Source organism: Pan troglodytes, chromosome 10 (genome assembly GCF_028858775.2).
Source record: "Pan troglodytes isolate AG18354 chromosome 10, NHGRI_mPanTro3-v2.0_pri, whole genome shotgun sequence".
NCBI lineage: Eukaryota > Metazoa > Chordata > Mammalia > Primates > Hominidae > Pan > Pan troglodytes.
Genome location: NC_072408.2, coordinates 43,834,040 through 43,854,037, shown reverse-complemented (window position 1 = coordinate 43,854,037; position 19,998 = coordinate 43,834,040). Strand labels below are relative to the sequence as shown.

At 54.4% G+C, this 19,998-nt stretch overlaps 1 protein-coding gene across 4 annotated transcripts in view; it reads left to right on the top strand.

Moving 5' to 3' along the window:
* The first annotated feature begins 2,369 nt into the window (after positions 1–2,369).
* NR4A1 (nuclear receptor subfamily 4 group A member 1) overlaps positions 2,370–19,998 on the top strand; it is a 36,722-nt gene continuing 19,093 nt past the window's right edge. The window contains exon 1 of one of the 4 annotated variants that reach the window (XM_063786659.1): positions 2,370–2,478. Coding sequence is in view for 3 of the 4 variants with exons in the window: in XM_009425363.4 (XP_009423638.1) it covers positions 16,917–17,010 (94 nt within the window). In the remaining variant the exon portion in view is untranslated. Of the gene's footprint in view, positions 2,479–16,878; positions 18,329–19,998 lie in introns of those variants that run through there. The other 3 variants (XM_009425363.4, XM_009425361.4, XM_003313691.6) reach the window with 3 other exon arrangements.

Genomic DNA, 19,998 nt, shown 5'->3' with positions numbered 1-19,998 from the left:
GGGAGAGCATTCCCATCTAAGGGGAGCATAGGGGGGCTCTGGAGACTTGGTGGGGTCCACAAAACAGGGGAGGTGGGCTTGGAGAAGAGCTCTGCTAACACATGTGGGAAAACTTATTAGAAGGAGTGAACCTCTGGACCCTCCCATTTCCCCTGGAAACCAAACCAGAGACCTTGTGCTGAATGGCAGCAGGAGAAGAGGAAGGACAGCAGGAGGCCCCTTCTGCTGCCCAGCCCAAGCTCATGAGGCTGGGAATTGAGGGAGGCTGTGGGATTCCCCAGCTCAGGAGAGACGTCAGGCTGGCTGGCTGGGAGGCTGCCTGGTCCTGCACCGACAGGTGGATGAAATGACCGTAACTGGGGAGTGATGGGCTCAGAGAAGTGAGACAGAAAGGAAGCTGAGGGCTGTGGAGGGGCCAGGGAACCCAAGAGAGTTCCTCCAGAGAGTAAAACAGCCAGAGTGCAGCAGTGTGCTGACCCCTGGTGGGGAGCCGGGACCATACCAGGTGGAGAGGGGCACAGAGCAGGGCTCTCCCATCAGCCAACCATTGGGAGCAGCCTCCCTCCCTCCTTAGAGCCCACCTCTTCAGCCCTTCCTCAGCCTGCTGCACGCTCGTACAAAGTGGAGCCTCCCCTGAACCCCACAATCATTTATCTGAAGTGCTCAGACACCCTCCCACTGCTTCTGGTCCCAGGGCCTCTCCTCACTCCAGTGGGCTCCCAAGGGAGTGAACCCCATCTCATGCCAGCACTGATCGAAGGCAGGTACGTCTGAATGAATGAATGAACAGTTGAGTTCAGAACATCTAACTAAATGACTAAATGACTCCAACCAACAGACCTTCTCTGCACAGAACCCTGTGTGGTATGAAAGCTCATGGACTGGGGTTGATAGCGGAGAGGAAACATACTTTTCAACAGCAAGATGCAAGAGTGTTTTTATTATTTATTTATAATTTATTTTTATTTTTAGAGATGTGTCTTGCATGCAATCAATATGGGGACCTCCCAGGAGCAGGAGGCCACCAGGTTGCCTAAGACATATGAATTTTTGCTTTCAGGGACACCTCCTAAGCTTCAGTGATCCATCTTGGAGTTGGCCTTTGTGGGGAGAACATATAAATTTATGCAAAAAGTAAAAATGCAAAACTGCCTGTGGGTCTCTTTCCCAGCTGCTCCCCTACAGAGTCACTTAGCCTTTAGTGACTCACAGTTGATCTGGTCCACTCAGCAACCCACAGAGTGACAGCCCACCCAGGTCCCAGCATACATAGCATCTTCTTCTGGAGCCCCCCAAATCTCACTCTAATTGAGGGCTTGGCTGGAGCCACTCTCTCTGAGGAGTGTGGTCTCTGGGCAAATAAGGCAAGACCAGTGGCTGGCAGCTACAGCAGTCAGTAGGGTGGGGGACATTTAACAGCAGATAGGGCCATACTCCTACTCTTGCCATTCTTTTTACCCTTCCCCTCCCCCTTGCAATTCTTTTCTGTGTTTTTTTTTTTTTTTTTTTTTTTGGTTTTTGAAACAGGGTCAGCTGGGTGCGGTGGCTCACGCCTGTAATCCCAGCACTTTGGGAGGTTGGTAGATCACTTGAGGTCAGGAGTTCAAGACCAGACTGGACAACACAGTGAAACCCAGTCTCTACTAAAAATATAAAAATTAGCCAGGCGTGGTGGCACATGCCTGTAAACCCAGCTACTGGGGATGCTGAGACAGGAGAATCGCTTGAACCTGGGAGGTGGAGGTTGCAGCGAGCAGAGATTGGGACACTGCACTCCAGCCTGGGCAACAGAGCGAGACTCTGTCTCAAAAAAAAAGAAAAAAAGAAAGAAAGAAAGAAAGAAAAAGAAACAGGAAACAGGGTCTTGCTCTGTCGTCCAACCTGGATGCAGTGGTATAATCACAGCTCACCGCAGCCTCAATCTCCTGGGTTTAAGCGATCCTCAACGTTTGGAGTAGCTGGGACTGCAGGCGTAGGCCACCACCCCAGGCTAATTTTTGTATTTTTTGTAGAGAGAGGTTTCGCCATGTTGGCCAGGCTGGTCTCAAACTCCTGGGCTCAAGCAATTCTCCTAACTCGGCCTTCCAAAGTGCTGGGATTACAGGTGTGAGCCACCACTCCTGGCCCCCTTGAGATTCTGATCCAGGAGTTCTAGGGTGGGCTGGGGCGTTGGTATTTTTAAAGCACCCTAGGTGCTTAGTGAGTCTTTATTGAAAGGATGTTGACTGAAGATAATTCTGGAGATCTCTGAGCTCCCTCCCACACAGATCCTTGGGACTCTAAATACTGGCCGAACTCGGCTCCCTGAGGCTGTGTCTTCTTGGGGAGCTAAGGACCTGTGCCTCCCACTGGCCCGGAACCACTTTCTGCTTCCTGGTGTAAGCTTTGGTATGGATGGTGGCCGTCTCCCTACAGACTGGGAGCTGTTAGAGGGCAGGGATCCTAGCTGACACATCTATGTCCTCGCCTTGGTTGGAGGTAGGTATGGGTGGCGGCGAGGGAGGAGATGGGGGTGGGGCTCAACACACTGTCCAGCCCCTGTCGTCTGGCTGGGTGTCGCCAGTGCTCAGGGGCGAGCGGAATGGAGAGGAGGCGGGGCTGGGGCGCACAGCCGGCAGGGGATCCCTGCCGGAGTCTGCTTTTCACGGGTTCCCGTCTAGACCAGAGTTGGGGCTCAGCTTGGAGAGATGGGACAGGTGGAGGTGCTGGGGGTTGGAGCCCCACGCGCTGCTCAAGAGGCTGCAGGCTGGCCTTCAAGGCCTGGGCTAGACTGCGGCGGTTGGGGGCTGGCGGTGCGGCTCGGGTGGAGGCCGCCGGGCACCGCCCTCCCTCTCCACCCTCGCCCACCCCGGGGCCGCGAGGCTGTGGGTTGAGCTGCAGAGGCGAGCTCCCTCCTGGGCGTGCCGCCGCCGCGAGTGGGGTGGGAGCGCAGAGGGGGCCTCGGGGTTATACTTTGCTGGGATCTGGGAAGGAAGCAGGTGGCAGCGCCGGAGTGAGTAACCGCCTCCCGAGGCAGCTAGTCCCGCCGCCTCAGGAAGTCCTGGCGCCGTAGCGCACCGCCGCCCGCCACACCGGGACCTTCCCCTCGCACTAGCCCGCCCCCACCCCGCCTCCATCTCGCGCTCCCAGCCGCAGACGCGGGCGCCTCTGCACTCTCAACCCCTCACCCACGCAGACCCTGGCCCGCCGGTGACCTCCCTGCGGCTCCTCCTTCTGCCCCGGCCCAGCCCCTCCCCTGCTGCTCCTCCTCCTGCCCCGGCCCAGCCCGTCCACCGTCCTCTCATCCCCATGGCCTCGAACCCCAGCGCTCCTCACAGGGTGCTGTGGCTCCCCGCTGCAAAGGGGCGGGTCCTGGTAGGGTGCGTGGCCTGGCCGGCTTGCGGGGCGGCGGCGCCCTCTGCCGGCAGACTCGGGAACGGCCACACTCGTCACCTCGCCCCCGGCCCGGCTCCTGGACCCCCCTGGACCTCTCTGCCAGCTCTCCTCTCTCCTGGAAATGCGCCTGCAGGACTCGGAACGTGCAGAGGTCGGTCCTGGCCCCAGCCGTGCCACGGGCTATCTGAGGGAGAGTCGCGGCCTCTCTGAGGCTTGGCTTCCTTTCCTGTGAAATGGCTGTGGTGAGGAGCAAACGCTCAGCAGTGAAGAAGGACCCTTTGTAACCGCGAAGGAGCCTGTGAGTGTGAGGTATGGTTGTTATCAACGCTAAGGGCAGTCTTTTGCCTTCTGCGGGGGTGACGACCATCCTTCTCCCTGCCCCAGCCCCACAGTGGAAGGAGAACATAAGTCACCTCCAGAGATTATCACATGCAGTGGATTGCCTTCAGCCTTTTTTCTGGATATAAAATATACATATACGTATTTTAATACAATTGTGGCCCTTCTCTACGTGCTGTTCTGTGCTGCCTTTTTTTCTCTCTCTCCAAGTGCTTAACTTATGTTTTAAAGCCCAGATTCGGCCAGAGGGGTGGCTCACCAACACTTTGGGAGGCCAAGGCCGGAGGATCTCTTGAGCAGAAGTTCAAGACCAACCTGAGCAACATAGCAAGACCTCGTCTCTACAAAAAAATTTTAAAAATGATCTGAGTGTCTGTAGTCCCAGCTACTGGAGAGGCTGAGATGGGAGGCTCGCTTGAATCCTGGAGTTCCAGGCTGCAGTGAGCCGTGATTGTGCCACTGGCCACTGCACTCCAGCCTGGGTGACACAGTGAGATCCTGTCACAAGAAAGAAAGAAGAAGAAGAAAAGAAAGAAAGAAAAAGAAAACAAAAAACCAAAAAGAAAAGAAACAACCAAAAAACTAGAATCAGACAAACCTGGATTTAGGTTCTTGCTCTGTGACTTTATATTTCCACCCTTGAGCAAACCACACAACCTCTACCTTCCTCAGCCTCAGTTTCCTCCTTTGCAAAATGGTGGTAATGCCAGGAATACCCACTTCACAGGCAGCGGTGAGGCCCCGCACACAGCCCAGTGCATGCTGGTTAGGGCTCTCCTTTTGCTTCCTGAGCCTGCACGAGCTCTGCCTTCTTCATGCACCACGTGGTAAGGAAGGAGCTGGAGGCCTCCGCCTCTCGGACCTTGCTCACTGCTGCTTTTTTTTTTTTTTTTTTTTTGACAGAGTCTCTCTGTCGCCCAGGCTGGAGTGCAATGGCACAACCCCGGCTCACTGCAACCTCCGTCCCCCGGGTTCAAGTGATTCTCCTGCCTCAGTCTCCCGAGTAGCTGGGATTCCAGGCGGCCGCCACCACGCCCGGCTAATTTGTCATATTTTTAGTAGAGATGGGGTTTCGCCATGTTGGCCAGGCTGGTCTCGAACTCCTGACCTCAGGTGATCCACCTGCCTCGGCCTCCCAAACTGCTGGGATTACAGGGGTGAGCCACCGCCCCAGGCCTCTTTCGGCACTGCCCTCAACCACATGGGCCTCACTGTTCTTCCGGCGTACGCAGACTTTCCCCATCTCAGCGCCTTCCCACCCGTCCTGTGTTTCCATGGCCTTTCCCCGGGTAGGGGCCTTTCTTTTCCTAGCTTCGCTCAGTTCCCTGCTACATTGTCGCCTCCTCGCAGAAGCCGTCTCTGGCCGTTCCGTATCGCTAGCGCCCTCTATCATTCGCTAGCAGCTCACCCGGCTCTGTTTTTCTTCATTGCACTTCTCGTTATGTGCCGTTCTCTTATATATGTTTTTGTCTTTATCCCTCCCATAGAAGGCACCTTCATGAAAGGCCAGGGCTTTCCGAGGTTCTTTTCCTCTGTGGTTCCTAGAAGAGGGCCTGGCACATAGCCGGCCTTGGCTAGCTTTTTGCGTAAATGTGAAGGGATCCACCTTCCTCCCTTATAAGAGGTAGCAGTACCTCCTGTTACCAGCAGAGAGCACCACCGTACAGCACTTGGGGGCCGCAGGGGATCCTGCTGGGATGGGAGGTATTTAAAAAGCCCACAGGCCTCTCCTCCCATAATGTGGGCGCTCCCACAGCTGGGACCGGAAGCAGGAGGGCCCCCTGCGCTAATCTGCCCTGGCAGCAGCGAGCTGGCACGCCCTGGGTGCATCATCCGGTGTGCTCTGGTGCCCAAGGTCGGAATACCCTCACTGGTGGCTTGGACACACCCCTGAGCAGCTGATGCTTCTGGACAGATCACACCCTGTCCCGGGCTCTCAAAATGAGGGCAATGACATGAGCTTCACTGCTCGCTCACGCGTTTGCTGTGAGGTTGGGACAGGAGTGCATGGGAAATGTTTTATGAATGTAAACATGGGACAAATATAATTTATGCACACCTTTATTGGTAGTGCAGCAGATTGACAACAAACGAGGGGAGAAGATAAGGTATTTAAAGGGAATTGCAAGGCTAAATGAAGGTGGGAATTAAGACAGTGAAGGAGAACGAAGAAGTTAAAAATAACAACTACCTTTCACCAAGAGCTTATTAGGAGCCAAGGCAGAGGAAAGTGATCTCCAAACATTGTCTAATTATAGCCAACACTTACATGGTGCTGACCTCATGCCAGGAACTCTTTAAGTGCTTTATGCATAAAAACTCACTGGATCCTCACAACAACTCAGGGAGGTAGGTCACATCGCTGTCCCGTTCTACGCAAGGAAACTGAGGCCCGGACAGCTTAAGTGACTGGCCCAAGGCCACACAGATAGACAGGGCTGGGCAATCTGCCTCCTGGAATGTGCTCTTAAAGCCCCACAGTCACAGCCACACCAAAAGGGAGATATTATTATTATCATTCCATTTCCCAAACAAGCAACTGAGGCTTAGCAGATGTACAAAGCCCGCCTAAAGCCACACTGGGAATATGTGTATTTGAGCCCAGCTTAACCACCCACCAAACTAGGCCTGCAGGAGCTAGGAGGGGCTTCAGGAATGTGCACAGGTTCTCTCGGAGGGCAGCAGCAGACATACCCACTCTTCCTCTGAGCGGGGAGGGGAAGGTGAGAGCACAGAGGCTGGGCAGGGCTGATGGGGTTGAGGAAGAGGCTGCTTGGTGGCCTCAACTCCATGGACTGCAGATGGCCAGGCATCTTCTGGCCAGGAAGTGAGAGGTGTGTTGATAGGCACAGTGGCTGTCCACAGGGATTCCAGCCAGAGCTGTGGGCCCCCCACACATCTCCATAGGGAGACTAGGGACTGAGGGGTGGGCCTTACAGTGGGAGGTGGGAGCAGCCCCATCCCTACCACAAGTGCCCCTTAGCCCAGCCCCGACTTCCAGCCCGTTACATAAGCTGCTGCATACCCAGGCCTGGAAATAGCTGAGGCTGTACCGGCTGGGCTGGGAGACGTGATGAATGGTCCCCAGGAGCGTCAGCTGACCGCCCTGTGCTCCTGAAGTGACCTGAGGGCCTGCCAGCAGCTCGGGTTACCCAGCTCTCCCTGGGAGGCAGCCCTGCCTGGTCTGCTGAGGATGGCTCTGATGTGATTCTGTGTCTGGACATTTATGGTTCGAGTGCCCGCAGGATGGTCCCTCTCCCAAGCCTGAGCAGCTAAGGCAGCTCCCAGCCACGCTGTGCCCACTGGCAGCCTCTGGATGCTGGGAGCCAGGGCCTTGCCCAGAGCAAGCACTTGGATCTCTGCAGACAGTCAGCACTGGGAGGGCTGAGAGCTCTGCTGCTCTGAGTCCTGTGCTAAGGGCCCGCAAGGAAAGAGGAAGAGGAGCCTGAGAAACTCGGGGTGCACGTGGGGGCTGCAGGTGTCATTCCAGGGCTGCACTCCACCCACATCCCCATGCCTCCTGTTTCACGGCCCACTCTGTTACTGAACTGGTGGCCCTGGGCACAGGGAGGCACCCACACACTCTGATGCCCGCTGCAGAGGGCAGAGCCACACACTCCTCCAGGGACTAGGCACATACACCCTTACTTCTGAGAGTAACGTGGCTAGGCTCAGGAGTGTAGGAGGGCGTTCTCCCAGCATATGGTGATCATATGTTAAGAATTATTATTATGTTGGTCAGGTGCGGTGGCTCACACCTGTAATTCCAGCACTTTTAGAGGCTGAGGTGGGAGGATTGCTTGAGTCCAGGAGTTTGAGACCAGCCTGGGCAACATGATGAAATCCTGTCTCTACAAAAAATACAAAAATTAGCCGGGCATGGTGGCATGTGCCTTTAGTCCCAGCTACTCGGGAGTTTGAGGTGGGAGGATCGCTTGAGCCCAGGAGGTTGAGGCTGCAGTGAGCCAAGATTGTGCCACTACACTCCAGTCTGGGTGACAAAGTGAGACCCTGTCTCAAAAAAAAAAAAAAAAAAAAAAAAAGAAGAGAGAAGTGTGAATGATTATGGCCACGCCAATTCTGTGCCTTTAAGATACCTGCTTAAGGGGCCGGGCGCAGTGGCTCACGCCTGTAATCCCAGCACTTTGGGAGGCTGATGCAGGCAGATCATGAGGTCAAGAGATCGAGACCATCCTGGCCAACATAGTGAAACCCCGTCTTTACTAAAAATACAAAAATTAGCTGGGCGTGGTGGCTCATGCCTGTAATCCCAGCAACTTGGGAGGCTGAGGCAGGAGACTTGCTTGAACCCAGGAGGCGGAGGTTGCAGTGAGCTGACATTGAGCCACTGCACTCCAGCCTCGTGACAGAGCAAGACTCTGTCTCAAACAAAACAAAAAAACAAAAAAACAAAAAAGATACCTGCTTAAAAGACAAAAAGACCAGGCCAGGCGCGGTAGCTCATGCCTGTAATCCCAGCACTTTGGGAGGCCGAGGTGGGTGGATCACGAGGTCGGGAGTTCAAGACCAGCCTGGCCAAGATGGTGAAACCCCATCTCTACTAAAAATACAAAAATAAGCTGGGCGTGGTGGTGGGCGCTTGTAATCCCAGCTACTTGGGAGGCTGAAGCAGAGAATTACTTGAACTGGGGAAGCGGAGGTTGCAGCGAGCCAAGATGGTGCCACTGCACTCCAGCCTGGGTGACAAAGCGAGACTCCATTTAAAAAACAAAAACAAAACCAAAAAGACCAAAATTCAACTTCTCCCTAAAAATATTAATGCTTTAAGTGAAATTATCTCTCTAGTATTCCCCAAATCCTTTAGTGGAATAGGCATAATAGGCACTCCCAGGGAGCTAGGACCTGTTCACTCTGATTCCAGGACCCTCTGACAGGTGGGAAGCCCCCAGCTGGAGAAGTGTGGGACATTTTCTAAAAGAGCAGTGGAAAGTGAGTGAGTTGCCCCATCTGCCTGACCACAGATTGCCTGTCCAATGACGGGAGGGACGCATACCTGCACACACACTCCACCTCTCTCCTTGGTGCTCAGATATGGGGGCAGAACGCCCTCCAAATGCCTGCAGCAGCATTCCCTGAAGACCCTGCCTGTGCCCAGACCCTGCCCATGACTTTGCACCCTCCTTGTGTGCCTGTGGGTCCTGCAGTTCTGAGCCCATGGCCAAGGCACAGGGGAAACAGGCCCCTAATGGACTCCAGAGACGGCCGGTGTGGTGGCCCACACCTGTAATCCAACATTTTGGGAGGCTGAGGTGGGTGGATTGCTTGAGCTCAGGAGTTTGAGACCAGCCTGGGCAGCAGAGTGAAACCTCGTCTCTACAAAACATACAAAAATTAGCCAGGCATGGTGGCATACACCTGTAGTCCCAGCTACTTGGGAGGCAAAAGTGGGAGGATCACTTGAGCCAGGGAGGCTGAGGCTGCAATGAGCTATGGTTGCATCATTGCATTCAAGCCTGGGCAACAGAATGAGACCCTGTCTCAAAAAACAAAAACAAAAACAAAAACAAAAACCACACACACACACACAACAGAACACCAGAGAGCTAAGGAATACCTACCCCTCTGCCGGATAAACCTGTGTGGGGAAGGGCTTGGCTTCCTTCAGTTCCCTCCTGCCTGCCTCATGTCTCTCCAGGCACTCTCCCTTGAGGGTTGTCACCGGTAACCAGAGCTGGCTCCCCTGGTGAGAGCAGGAGCAGCGTTACTTAGCAACAGGCACAGCACACAAAATCCAGCTAATCTGGGCTGCCCCAGTGGCCAGCCCTCCTACAGCCTTCAGGGCGGTAGCTGCTGGCCAGCAGCACACCCCTAGAAGTGGACACTTACAAACTTCTGCATCTTTCTACCCCAGCGAACCCTAAGTTCCAGCTTGGGCAAGAAGGACTCTTGCACACAAAGGCACAAAGACATGGGCAGGGTCTGGGCACAGGCAAGGTCTTCAGGGAATGCTGCTGCAGGAGCATTTTCTCCACCCTCCCTGTCCCTCTCCCCTTTCTTAGGCCCTGTCTCCCTTCACAGTATCTACAGAACTCTCTAAGGCAGGGGTCCCAGCTCTGCAGCAAGCCATGAAATGAAGGGCAAATCCCTTCACCTCTGGGAAGCTCAACTTCTTCTCTGGGAAGCAATAACATAGCAGCTCAGTGTAAGGACTTTGAGGCCACACTGGTCTGGATGCAAATCCATGCTCTGCTACTTCTCAGCTGTGTGACACTGGACATGTTTACTTAACCTTTTATTTATTTTTTATTTTGTATTATTTTTTGAGACGGAGTCTTGCTCTGCTGCCCAGGTTGGAGTGTAGTGGTGCAATCTTGGCTAACTGCAACCTCCACCTCTCAGGTTCAAGTGGTTCTCCTGCCTCAGCCTCCTGAGTAGCTGGGATTACAGGCATAGGCCACCACGCTGGGCTAATTTTTGTATTTTTAGTAGAGACGGGGTTTCATTATGTTGGCCAGTCTGGTCTCAAACTCCTGACCTCATGTGATCCGCCTGCCTTGGCCTCCCAAAGTGCTGGGATTACAGGCGCGAGCCACCACACCTGGCCTACTTAACCTTTTAGAGCCTCAGTTTCCTCAATACTAAAATAGTGCCCACCTTAGATGGCTGCTGAAAGAAGAGACAAAGGAAAAAAGTCATCAGCACAGAGCCTGGCACAAGGGCCTGTGGATTGGGCTGAGTGCTCCTCTCGCTGCATCCCCAGCTCTGTCGCCCTTAGTCACTGGCCTCCAGCCACTTGCCTTACTCTGCTGCTCTAACAAGCTGGCACTCTTTCATTACTGTTTCCTCTCCCTGCAACTTATCCCTTTCCCCTAACTCTCCACCGACAAACTCCCCTCAGTTTATTTATTTTGAGACAGGGTCTCACTCTGTCGCCCAGGCTGGAGTGCAGTGGTGCTGTCACAGCTCGCTACAGCCTCAGACTCCTGGGCTCAAGTGATTCTCTCACCTCAGCCCTGAAGTAGCTGGGACCACAGTCCCGTAACACCAAGCAGGCTATTTTTTAATTATTATTATTATTTTTAGTAGAAACAAAGTCTCTCTTATGTTGCCCAGGCTGGTCTCAAACTCCTGAGCTCAAATGATCCTCCCATCTCGGCCTCCCAAAGTGCTGAGATTACAGGCATGAGCCTCCAGTGGTGCCCAGCCTTCCCTCAGTTTAAAAGCTACTTCCCGCCAGGCACAGTGGCTCACGCCTGTAATCTCAACACTTTGGGAGGCCGAGGCGGGCAGATCACATGAGGTCAGGAGTGTGAGACCAGCCTGGCCCACATGGTGAAACCCCATCTCTACTAAAAATACAAAAATTAGCCAGGTTTGGTGGCATGCGCCTGTAATCCCAGCTACTCATGAGGCTGAGGTAGGAGAATGGCTTGAACCTGGGAGGCAGAGGTTGCAGTGAGCCGAGATCATGCTACTGCACTCCAGCCTGGGTAACAGAGTGAGACTCGGTCTCAAAACAAACAAACAACAAATAAAAAAGCTACTTCCTTGGAGAAGCTTTCTCTTATCCATCCCTTGCGAAAATTACAGCTACCTGTTAAATATCTCACTGACATCCTCCATTTCATTTTCTCTTTATGGTTGTGATGGTTAATTTTTTTTTTTTTTTTTTTTTTGAGACGGAGTCTCGCTTTGTTGCCCAGGCTGGAGCGCAGTGACGCAATCTCAGCTCACTGCAACCTCCGTCTCCTGGGTTCAAGCAATTCTCCTACCTCAGCCTCCGGAGTAGCTGGGATTACAGGTGCCCGCCACCACGCCCAGCTAATTTTGTATTTTTAGTAGAGACGGGGTTTCACCATGTTGGTCAGGCAGGTCTGGAGCTCCCGGCCTCAAGTGATCCGCCCGCCTCGGCCTCCCAAAGTGCTGGGATTACAGGCTTGAGCCACCGTGATGGTTAATTTTAAGTGTCAACTTGACTAGGCTAAGGGATGCTCAAATAGCTGGTAAAATGTTATTTCTAGGTGTATTTGTGAGGCTGTTTCCGGAAGAGATTAGCATTTGAATCAGTAGACTGAGTAAAGAAGACCGCCCTCACCGCTATGGGCAGGCATAATTTAATCTGTTAAGGACCTGAATAGAATAAAAAGGCAGAGGAAGGGCAAATTTGCTCTTCTTTGAGGTGGGACACCATATTTTCCCTGCTTCAGACATCCATGCTCTGATTCTTGCACCTTCAGACGCGGACTGGAACTACTCCAGCTTGCGGAGGGCAGATCCTGGGTACTTCTCAGCGTCCATAATCATGGGAGCCAATGCTTCATAATAAATCTTTTTCTATATCTCTGTATATCCATCCTATTGGTTCTGTTTCTCTGGAGAACGCTGGCTAACACCATGGCACTTACTGCTTATGTGCAAGATTGTTGAACATTCATCTCTCCTACTTGGCTGTCAGCCCGGGGACAGGAGCTGTGTCTGTTTTGTTCTGTGCTGTGCTGTGTTTCCAGTGAGAGGGCTGGCCTAGGTGTTTCTCCGAAGTATGTTCCAGCTTTCGGTACCTCTATTTCTTATTTCTTCCTTCCCCTGCTCTCCAAGTTGACCTAAATAGTTTTTGCACCTTTTCTTAGGTTCACTGAATCTCCAAGCAGCGAGGTGTATCTGGAAAGACAGCTCAAGAATTAAGGGTGCTCACCCTTAATTACACTCCATTTTCCTCAGGACAGGCTGGAACAGATTTGGGATGGCGAGCCCCCAAACCAGCACTCTACAGATTTCAGGACCCCTCTTAACTCATTTCCCCCATCCTCCCAATGACGTCTATTCGCCTGCAGCAGACCCGAAGGAAGCTTCGGCTCAATGGTTCATTTGCATGCGCCCGTGCTATTGGTCGGAGGGGCGGCACCGTAGCCAATGGTGTGCAGGGGTGTTGACCGAGCCGCAGCTCTGCGCTGCCGGGTGAGGTAATGGAATCCTGGCTGGACCTGCTGCGGCTCCCTCCGGACTGGCTAGTGACGTAGCGGCTTCCCCGGCCCCACCCCGCCCAGCCCGGCCTGGCGCGGCGCAGCGCAGCGCGGCCGCCCCCGGGAGCGCAGCTGGGGCTCGGCCCTGTTCCTTCCGGCCCGGCGTTCCGGTCGCGGGCCCCTCAGGGAGAACCGCCGAGCCAGATCCCATCTCTGGCGACGCGGAGAAAAATCTGGAAGCCGGCGTCGGAGGATGACCAAATCCTCGCTCCTCTGGGAGTGCGATTACGGGCCTCTCACTTCGTAAATCACGCAGGCCTGAAACGCTCACATTTGTTTACCACGAGCATGTTTGATTTTGTAATTTAACAAATAAAATTGCAGAGGATTTTTAAGAGCCCTGGCCTGGATTTAGGGGAAATCTCGCATTAATTCCAGCTCTGCCATTTCCGGTCTGGAGACCTTGGCCACTTTCTCTTGGGGCCCTGACGCCTTCCATGGCAACTAAGAGCAAACGTGGAAGTGCCTCGAAAACACCAAGTGGGGTCTCCTCATCCTTATGCAATCTGGAGAGTGTAACCCCATCTGGGCGGTGTCTCTGGACAGCCCTTCAGCCCTGAGACAGCCCCAGGAAGACCCGTCTTTGTGTCTCTATTTTTTCGGCCCTTAAATTGCTCTTAAGCCTGGGGACAGGTCGGGGGACCCCGGCCAGGTAGTTCTTGATCCTCAAGAAGAGGAAGGAAACCATGAAGGGAATCCCTTCCACAGCCCCTCTCCTTATTCAGGGCCAGGGCCTGAGCAGGGGAGCCCCTTCTCGGCCCAAATGCCGTAGGGAACCCCCTTGACATCCTTTTACCCCCGCCCCCAAGGGCCAGGATGGAGGTGGAGTGGGAGGGTGTCTCCTAGGTGGGGTGGAGTTTCAGATGCTGTGAGATGGAAGGGCACCTGGGGAGGGCCACTGAGAGTCTGGCTTATGGTCCTGGGTCCTGTGGCTTACCTTGGCCCACTGCTTCCCACCCTCAGGATCTCAGCCCTGCCCTGCCGCATACCTAAGCTTTGGGGGCAGCCTCTCTCCTCCATGGAGTGCCTTTTCTCTATACCCTGCCTGGTCCTGTCTCTTCTTTCACACTGGGCCCTACATTCTCTTCCTCCAGGGAGACCTCTTGAGACTAGTCCTCTAGATTCTACCCCAATGCCAGCTCAAGGCTTCTTGGAGGCCACTTCTTGGATGTCCTGGCAAGGTTTCCATACCTATTCTTGTGTCCTGCCTCCCCATCAGACTAGGAGCCAGCTTTCTATGTAGGAGCTTGTCCTCTAGGAACCTCCCACAATGTGGGGCGTCACTGGCCATGGGGCCTGTCTCCCCTCTGCTCCGACTCCCTGGGCCATGCACGTTGTTCACCTTTTCTCTCCTCACCTTTCCTATCTGCAATAGGGGCTGTAAAGCAGTGCCTGTAGAAAGGAGAGGAATTAGATATGAAGGAACAAGAGGCTGGGTAGAAAGAGCACTGGCCTAGGAGTCAGAAGACCAGGGCTATGGAGACAGAAGACCAGGGCTGTGGTTCTGGCTGGGCCACTCACTAGCTGAGTGACCTGGATCAGGGAGACAACAACGGGGCAGACGTTTACTGGACATTTGTAGTGACTAAGAGGCGACACTGCTCCTATCTGTGCAGCCCCCGAGGCCCCCAGTATTCCCAATAAACATACTGGCTGGGCAAAGCTAGGGTAAGCACCTTGGATGTACAGCTTCAAGACAAGGTCCCAAGTCCTCCAAGTCCTCCTGTATGGAAATGGCAGATCTGCCATGATGTGCCAGACTCTGCTTCATGCTTTATGTCTGCTATCAAAGAGGCACTCTCATGGCAACCCTGTGAGATAGGTTTCTTATCATCTTTGTGTTTGAGGTGAGGAAACTGAAGCCCAGAGAGGGCAAGTAACTTCCCTGGAGTCATGCAGCTGGTAAGAGGTAGAGCCTCTTGTGGGTTAGGGAAATGAGACTCCTAGGGCAGAGCAGGGAGGAGAACTAACTCTGAGTGCCTGCTGTGTACAAGGTACCTCCACATCTGTTCAGTCCTCCGACAACCAGTGTCCATCCCAGACCTCTAGAGACTGCTTCTTCCACCATCTCACGCCGCCTCCACATGCCACCCAAAGCGTGCGTGTTCTGGCATTCCACATTTTAGAATATGTTTTATTTGATTATAAATAGGAGAATATATAATAAAGACAAGTTATGCTAAAAGTATTTATGGAAAGGAGAGACCTCTGTGGGCTGGAAGCCTTCATGGAAAAACTGGTAACTGAGCCCTTTTTTTCCCTTCCTGTCTAAATAAATGTATTTCTCCCACACAGGCAAATATTTTAAAATGTATTTCAAAAGTTAGACTTCTGGAAAAAGAAAGGAAAAGAGGGGGTGGGGTAGCTGCTCCTCTAAGAAGCCCATGTGAAAGAAGCTGCTGGGGTAGGAAACAGGAGGGCACAGGGTGAGTGAGGAAAAGTCAGTCCCTTTCCCCCACCCCAACGCCTTGTCATTTTTGAAGCCTCAGTTTCTTTATCTGCAAATTGACCTAATACTTGAACCTGGGAGAGAAATGTACAGGTTCTTGGGAGGTGATTTTGAGAGACAAACTCTGCAGAGGTTCTTGGAATCATTATGAAGAATGAGAGAAAGGGAATTCTGAGTTGCGCCAAGAGTTTAGGATTTGTCCAGCAAAGGATTTCTGGGGGTGGGCAGGGGGGTGGAGAGAGGAATGCAGCCCCTGGAATGAGGGCTGAGTGGAGGTGTGGGGCCTCTTTTGGAGAATTTTGAGCACAGAAGAGATTCTTTGCTGCGTGGGGCCTGGGCTGGGTGCTGGAGATTGTATAGCATGCTCATAATTTAAGGTGGCTCCAAAAAGGATCAGGGGCTAGTGGCTGGCACAGCAGAGCACATGACTGGATCCTCCCTAATGGGTGTTCCCCAATGACCTTGCCTGTACGGGGGTATAAGAGCAGAGATGGTAACCCCCAACCCCACCCAGCCAGCCCCAATCCCATTGCTCCAACTTTGGCCGGGCCTTCCTGACCAGCCTCTCCTGAGTGGGCAGCTGCTGGGGGAGAAGGATTTGCTCAGGACAGGATGGTTCTCCCATTTCCAAAGAGGGCTCCAGTCACATGGGAGAGAGAAACCTTCCAAGTGCCTGCACCCCCAGGAAAATTCTTACCATGGAAGCCTGGGCCTGGAGACTCTGGTCAGAGGAGGGTAGGCTTCCCAGGGCTTCCTGGTCACGGTGGTGGGCCTCTGAGTGCATGAAGCACTCCTTTGGATTGGGGAGAGGAGGGAGAACTAACTCAGTATCTACTGTGTACAAGGCACCTCCACAGCTGTTATCATCCTGACAGCCAGATATGGTGGATAATCTGATCATATCATGTTTGTTTTAGAGATGAGGAAGCTGAGGCTCAGGAAGTCAAGTGATTGTCCTAGGTCACACAGTGGTATGGGAGCAGCCAGATCAGTGAATCCATCACCTGGGCTTTGCCGGGGCCTACACCCCCGCCTCGGGAAGTGCCCTCTTCAGGAGAAAGTCCTATTTCTCTGTAAGCTGCCTTCTCGTATGGAAGCTGGGTGCCCTGCTACCTGGGTTCCTTGCCCTTGGGGTGGCATGAATGCCAAGCGATGCAGGCAGGGCGCCCGCAGACTCAAAGGCCAGGCCCTGTCCTCGCCAGCAGCCGAATCGCTGTGTGACTTTGTACCGCCACCGAGTCTCTCTGGGCCTCGCTCTTTCCACCTCTTCCTGGGGAAGCCCCGGCTAAGTTTATTTATAACCTAGCCCCAGGTGCGCAGCCTCGGAAGGTGTGAGCGAGACCTCGGCACCCTCACCTGAGAACCAGCTCCCCGGCTCTGGCCGCGGGTTATGTAACCGGGTGTGCGGCGTGGGGGGAGCCGCGGGGCGGGGCGCTCACGGCTATTCCGGGCGCCGCTATTTTTAGCCCCATTGATGAGGCTGCGTCGGCCGCCGCCGCCGGGATTCCGGAGACGTCAATGGGCACGCGTCACGGTCCCCGCCCCGCCCGCCGGGGGAGGCGCGCCGGGGCTGGGACAGCGCGCGGGCGGCCGCGGGCGCGGGGGCGGGGGGCGCCGCGCGGCCGGAACTGCGGGCGGGGGGCTTCCCGGGGGCGGGGGGCGCTGAGCGGCTGCGGCGCGGCTGCAGGAGCGCGAGGAGGTGGCGGCGGCGGCGGCGGCGGCGGAACTGGCGGGGGTCCCCTCGCGGCGTCCGCGACCCCCGGCCTCCAGGCATGGGCGCCCCTGCGGCGCAGAGCAGCTCAGGGCCGGCTGGTGCGCGACCCCGGAAAGCGGGGGTGGAGAGGCGAGCGGAGCCCGCGGGGCCAGGTGAGGGGCTGCCGGGGTGGCGGGAGGTGGGCCCCGGAGAGGCCGGGCAATCTCGGGTCTTCGGTGGATGCCTTTGGGCGGGCTCGGGGCCACGCCGGAGTCCCGCTTGGAAACTGGGGAGTCGGGGGGAGGGACTGGATTCCCAGCGGAACCGCTGGCTCCGAGTCAGCCCCCAAGGGCGACGGCCAAGGCTTTCTCTCCCCAGTCCGCCAAGGGTGGGGTTTGGCCCACGAGGGGCGCTGGAGGTGGCCAGGCCAGAGAAATTCCTTCCATTTCTCCGCCGGCTGCGGGAACCGGTTCCAGGAGCGCGGGAGCTCGTCTGCCAGGAGACCCAGCCGGGAGGGACCGATGCTGCGTGATGCAACCCCTTCGAGGGACTGAGTCAAGAAACCAAGGCTGGGGGTCTCGTGGAGACCAAGGCGGAGCTGGGGATTAGGACTCGGGGCTTGTGTCTCCCAGGCGTGTTTTTTTGTTGTTGTTTTGTTTTTTTGCCGCAACATCTTCCATCCTTATACTGGGTGGGGTGGGGGCGGGGGTGGTCTGTATTTCCAGACCTCCTTCATGGTGGTCTGGCTGTGTGGAGGGCAGGGCATAGTTCCTTGACTTGGCTCATTACCCCCCAACGCCCCCCCTTTCTTTTTTTTTTTTTTTGAGATGGAGTCTCGCTCTGTTGCCCAGGCTGGAGTGCAGTGGCGTGATCTCGGCTCACTGCAACCTCCGTCTCCCGGGTTCAAGCGAATCTCCTGCCTCAGCCTCCAGAGTAGCTGGGACTACAGGCACCCACCACCACGCCCGGCTGATTTTTGTATTTTTAGTAGAGACAGGGTTTCACCATATTGGCCAGGCTGGTCTGGAACTCCTGACCTTGTGATCCGCCCGCCTCGGCCTCCTAAAGTGCTGGGATTACAGGCGTGAGCCACCGCGCCTGGCAGGCTCATTCCCTTTTTATGTCTTCGTTTTTGATAGATGACCTGGGGATGGGAGAAATGCTGCAGAGGTGGCTTATTTACAGTGAATTGTTAATTTGGTTGTGGGGCTAGTATTAGGGGCACATTGGGAAAACACAGGCTGGGCAGAGGTTGGTAGGTTCACAACAGTTATGCCCACTGGGTGCTGATGGATTTGGGGGCTGTTGTCGGCCTGGCTTGGGGCCCTAGTGGTGGGGCTACAAGGCTTGCTCCTAGATCTACTCCAAGTGAACATTTAAGATCAGTGACTTGGATGGAGACTTAAAAAGGAAGTCAGCCGACTCCTTGTAGTCATCCAGAGCTGTGAGGAATGACAAGTGCACAGTATAAAATCAAGATTCTAATTGAAGGTAACTGGGCAGAAGGATGGGCTGAGATTAACGGTGTGAATGTGACTGACGAGGCCTGTGCTGAGGCCTCTGCTGGACTTAAGAAAGTCAGCTGAAGAGTTCAGGCCCTGTGCCTGGCTCAAAGGCCCAGGGACCCAGGCCCTTAGCTTCTGCCCTGCTCTCTGGATGGAGGCTGTGGGACTGCTCTGTGCAGTGTGAAGCCTCCATCCGCTACACAGGTCCAAGTGGGTGGCAGGGGGAGCGAGAATGCCTGATTCTGGACTCCTTGGTTAGGCTCCCTGGGTTCTAATCCCAGTTTTGCCAATTCCTAGCTGTGTGACCTTGGGCAAGTTGCTTAACATTTCTTTCTGGGCCTTAGTTTCCTCATTGGTAAAATGTGCATCATAATAATCCCTTCCTCATAGCATTGTGAGGCTGAAATGAGAAAATGCATGTAAAGTGCTTAATGTATCTGGCACATGTTGTTTAACAAATATTAGCTGCTGTTGTTATTGCTAATAATAGTAATATGCCAACTTCTGGGTAGGGATATTGGCCAATTCAGAGCTTGTACTCAGGAGGCCACCAGGACCTGTCAGGCAGAGGGCCTGACAGCGGTGTCCTGTTGCAAGGGGCAGTTTATTAAGAAAAGACTAAAATACTTGCTAGGAAGGACTAGAATGAGGCTTCCTGTGGGCCAGTGCAGGGGACAGAGCTGGGATCCAGGGCTGGGGACTTTTAGAGTCAGGGATGTGATTCAACATAAGGAAGAACCTCTGCTCTGGCTCTTGGATCTGCCCCCAAATGGAAGGGACAGCTCCTGAGCTGGAATGCTCTCCCCACCTAGCTGACCTTCCTCCCAGCACAGCTCCAATGCAGGCATGTGCATCCCCAACCCTTCCACGCACACTTACTGAGCACCTGCCAGTGCTGAGCAGGGTTTAGAGACTGCAGACTCTGCAGTGATTGAGATGGACAGCGTCCTTAGATTCCGGTTGGGTAGACAGGTGATAAACCAGTGAACAGATGTGAACATTAGACCTATGATGAATAAAATCAGGCTAGTGTGGTGGGGTGGGGATGCAAGCTGTTCAGGGAAGTGACATGGGAATGGAAACCTGGTTGATGAGGAAGAGCCAGTTCTGGACAGAGGGAATGGCAGATGCAGAGGCCCTGAGTGGGGAGAGAAGGCCCACGTGATGGGACCATAGTGAGTGGCTGGGAAATGAGGTTGGTGGGGAGCAGGAGCTGGGGACTGAAGTCTGGCCTGATGGTCCACCCCATTTTGGGGGTCACTTTCTCCTCCTCCAAGCCCACTCAGCCTTTGGTTTGCTCTCTGCACAGTGCAGACTGTACTTGACCTTGGTTCATCCCTTATCAGCTCCTGGGGCTCTGGGATCTTGGTGTGCTCATTCTTGGCTCTCCTATTGTTCGGGGCACACTGCCTGGCTCCCAGGGAGTCCTCAGTAAATGCTTGTGATGTGACTATTGAGGGGGGCATTTTGATCTGGAACAGGTGGGGAAACAGATACCTGTTTGAAGATGCTATGAATCATTTGTGGGCACCACCTGGTGCCAAACTCTGGCCCCCGTTCTGAGAACCAGATGGGGAAGACCTGGGCGCTCAGGTTGGGCCTGACTATGGTAGGTGGTATTTGGCCCTCCCTACCCTTCCTCCTCAGCAGTGGGGT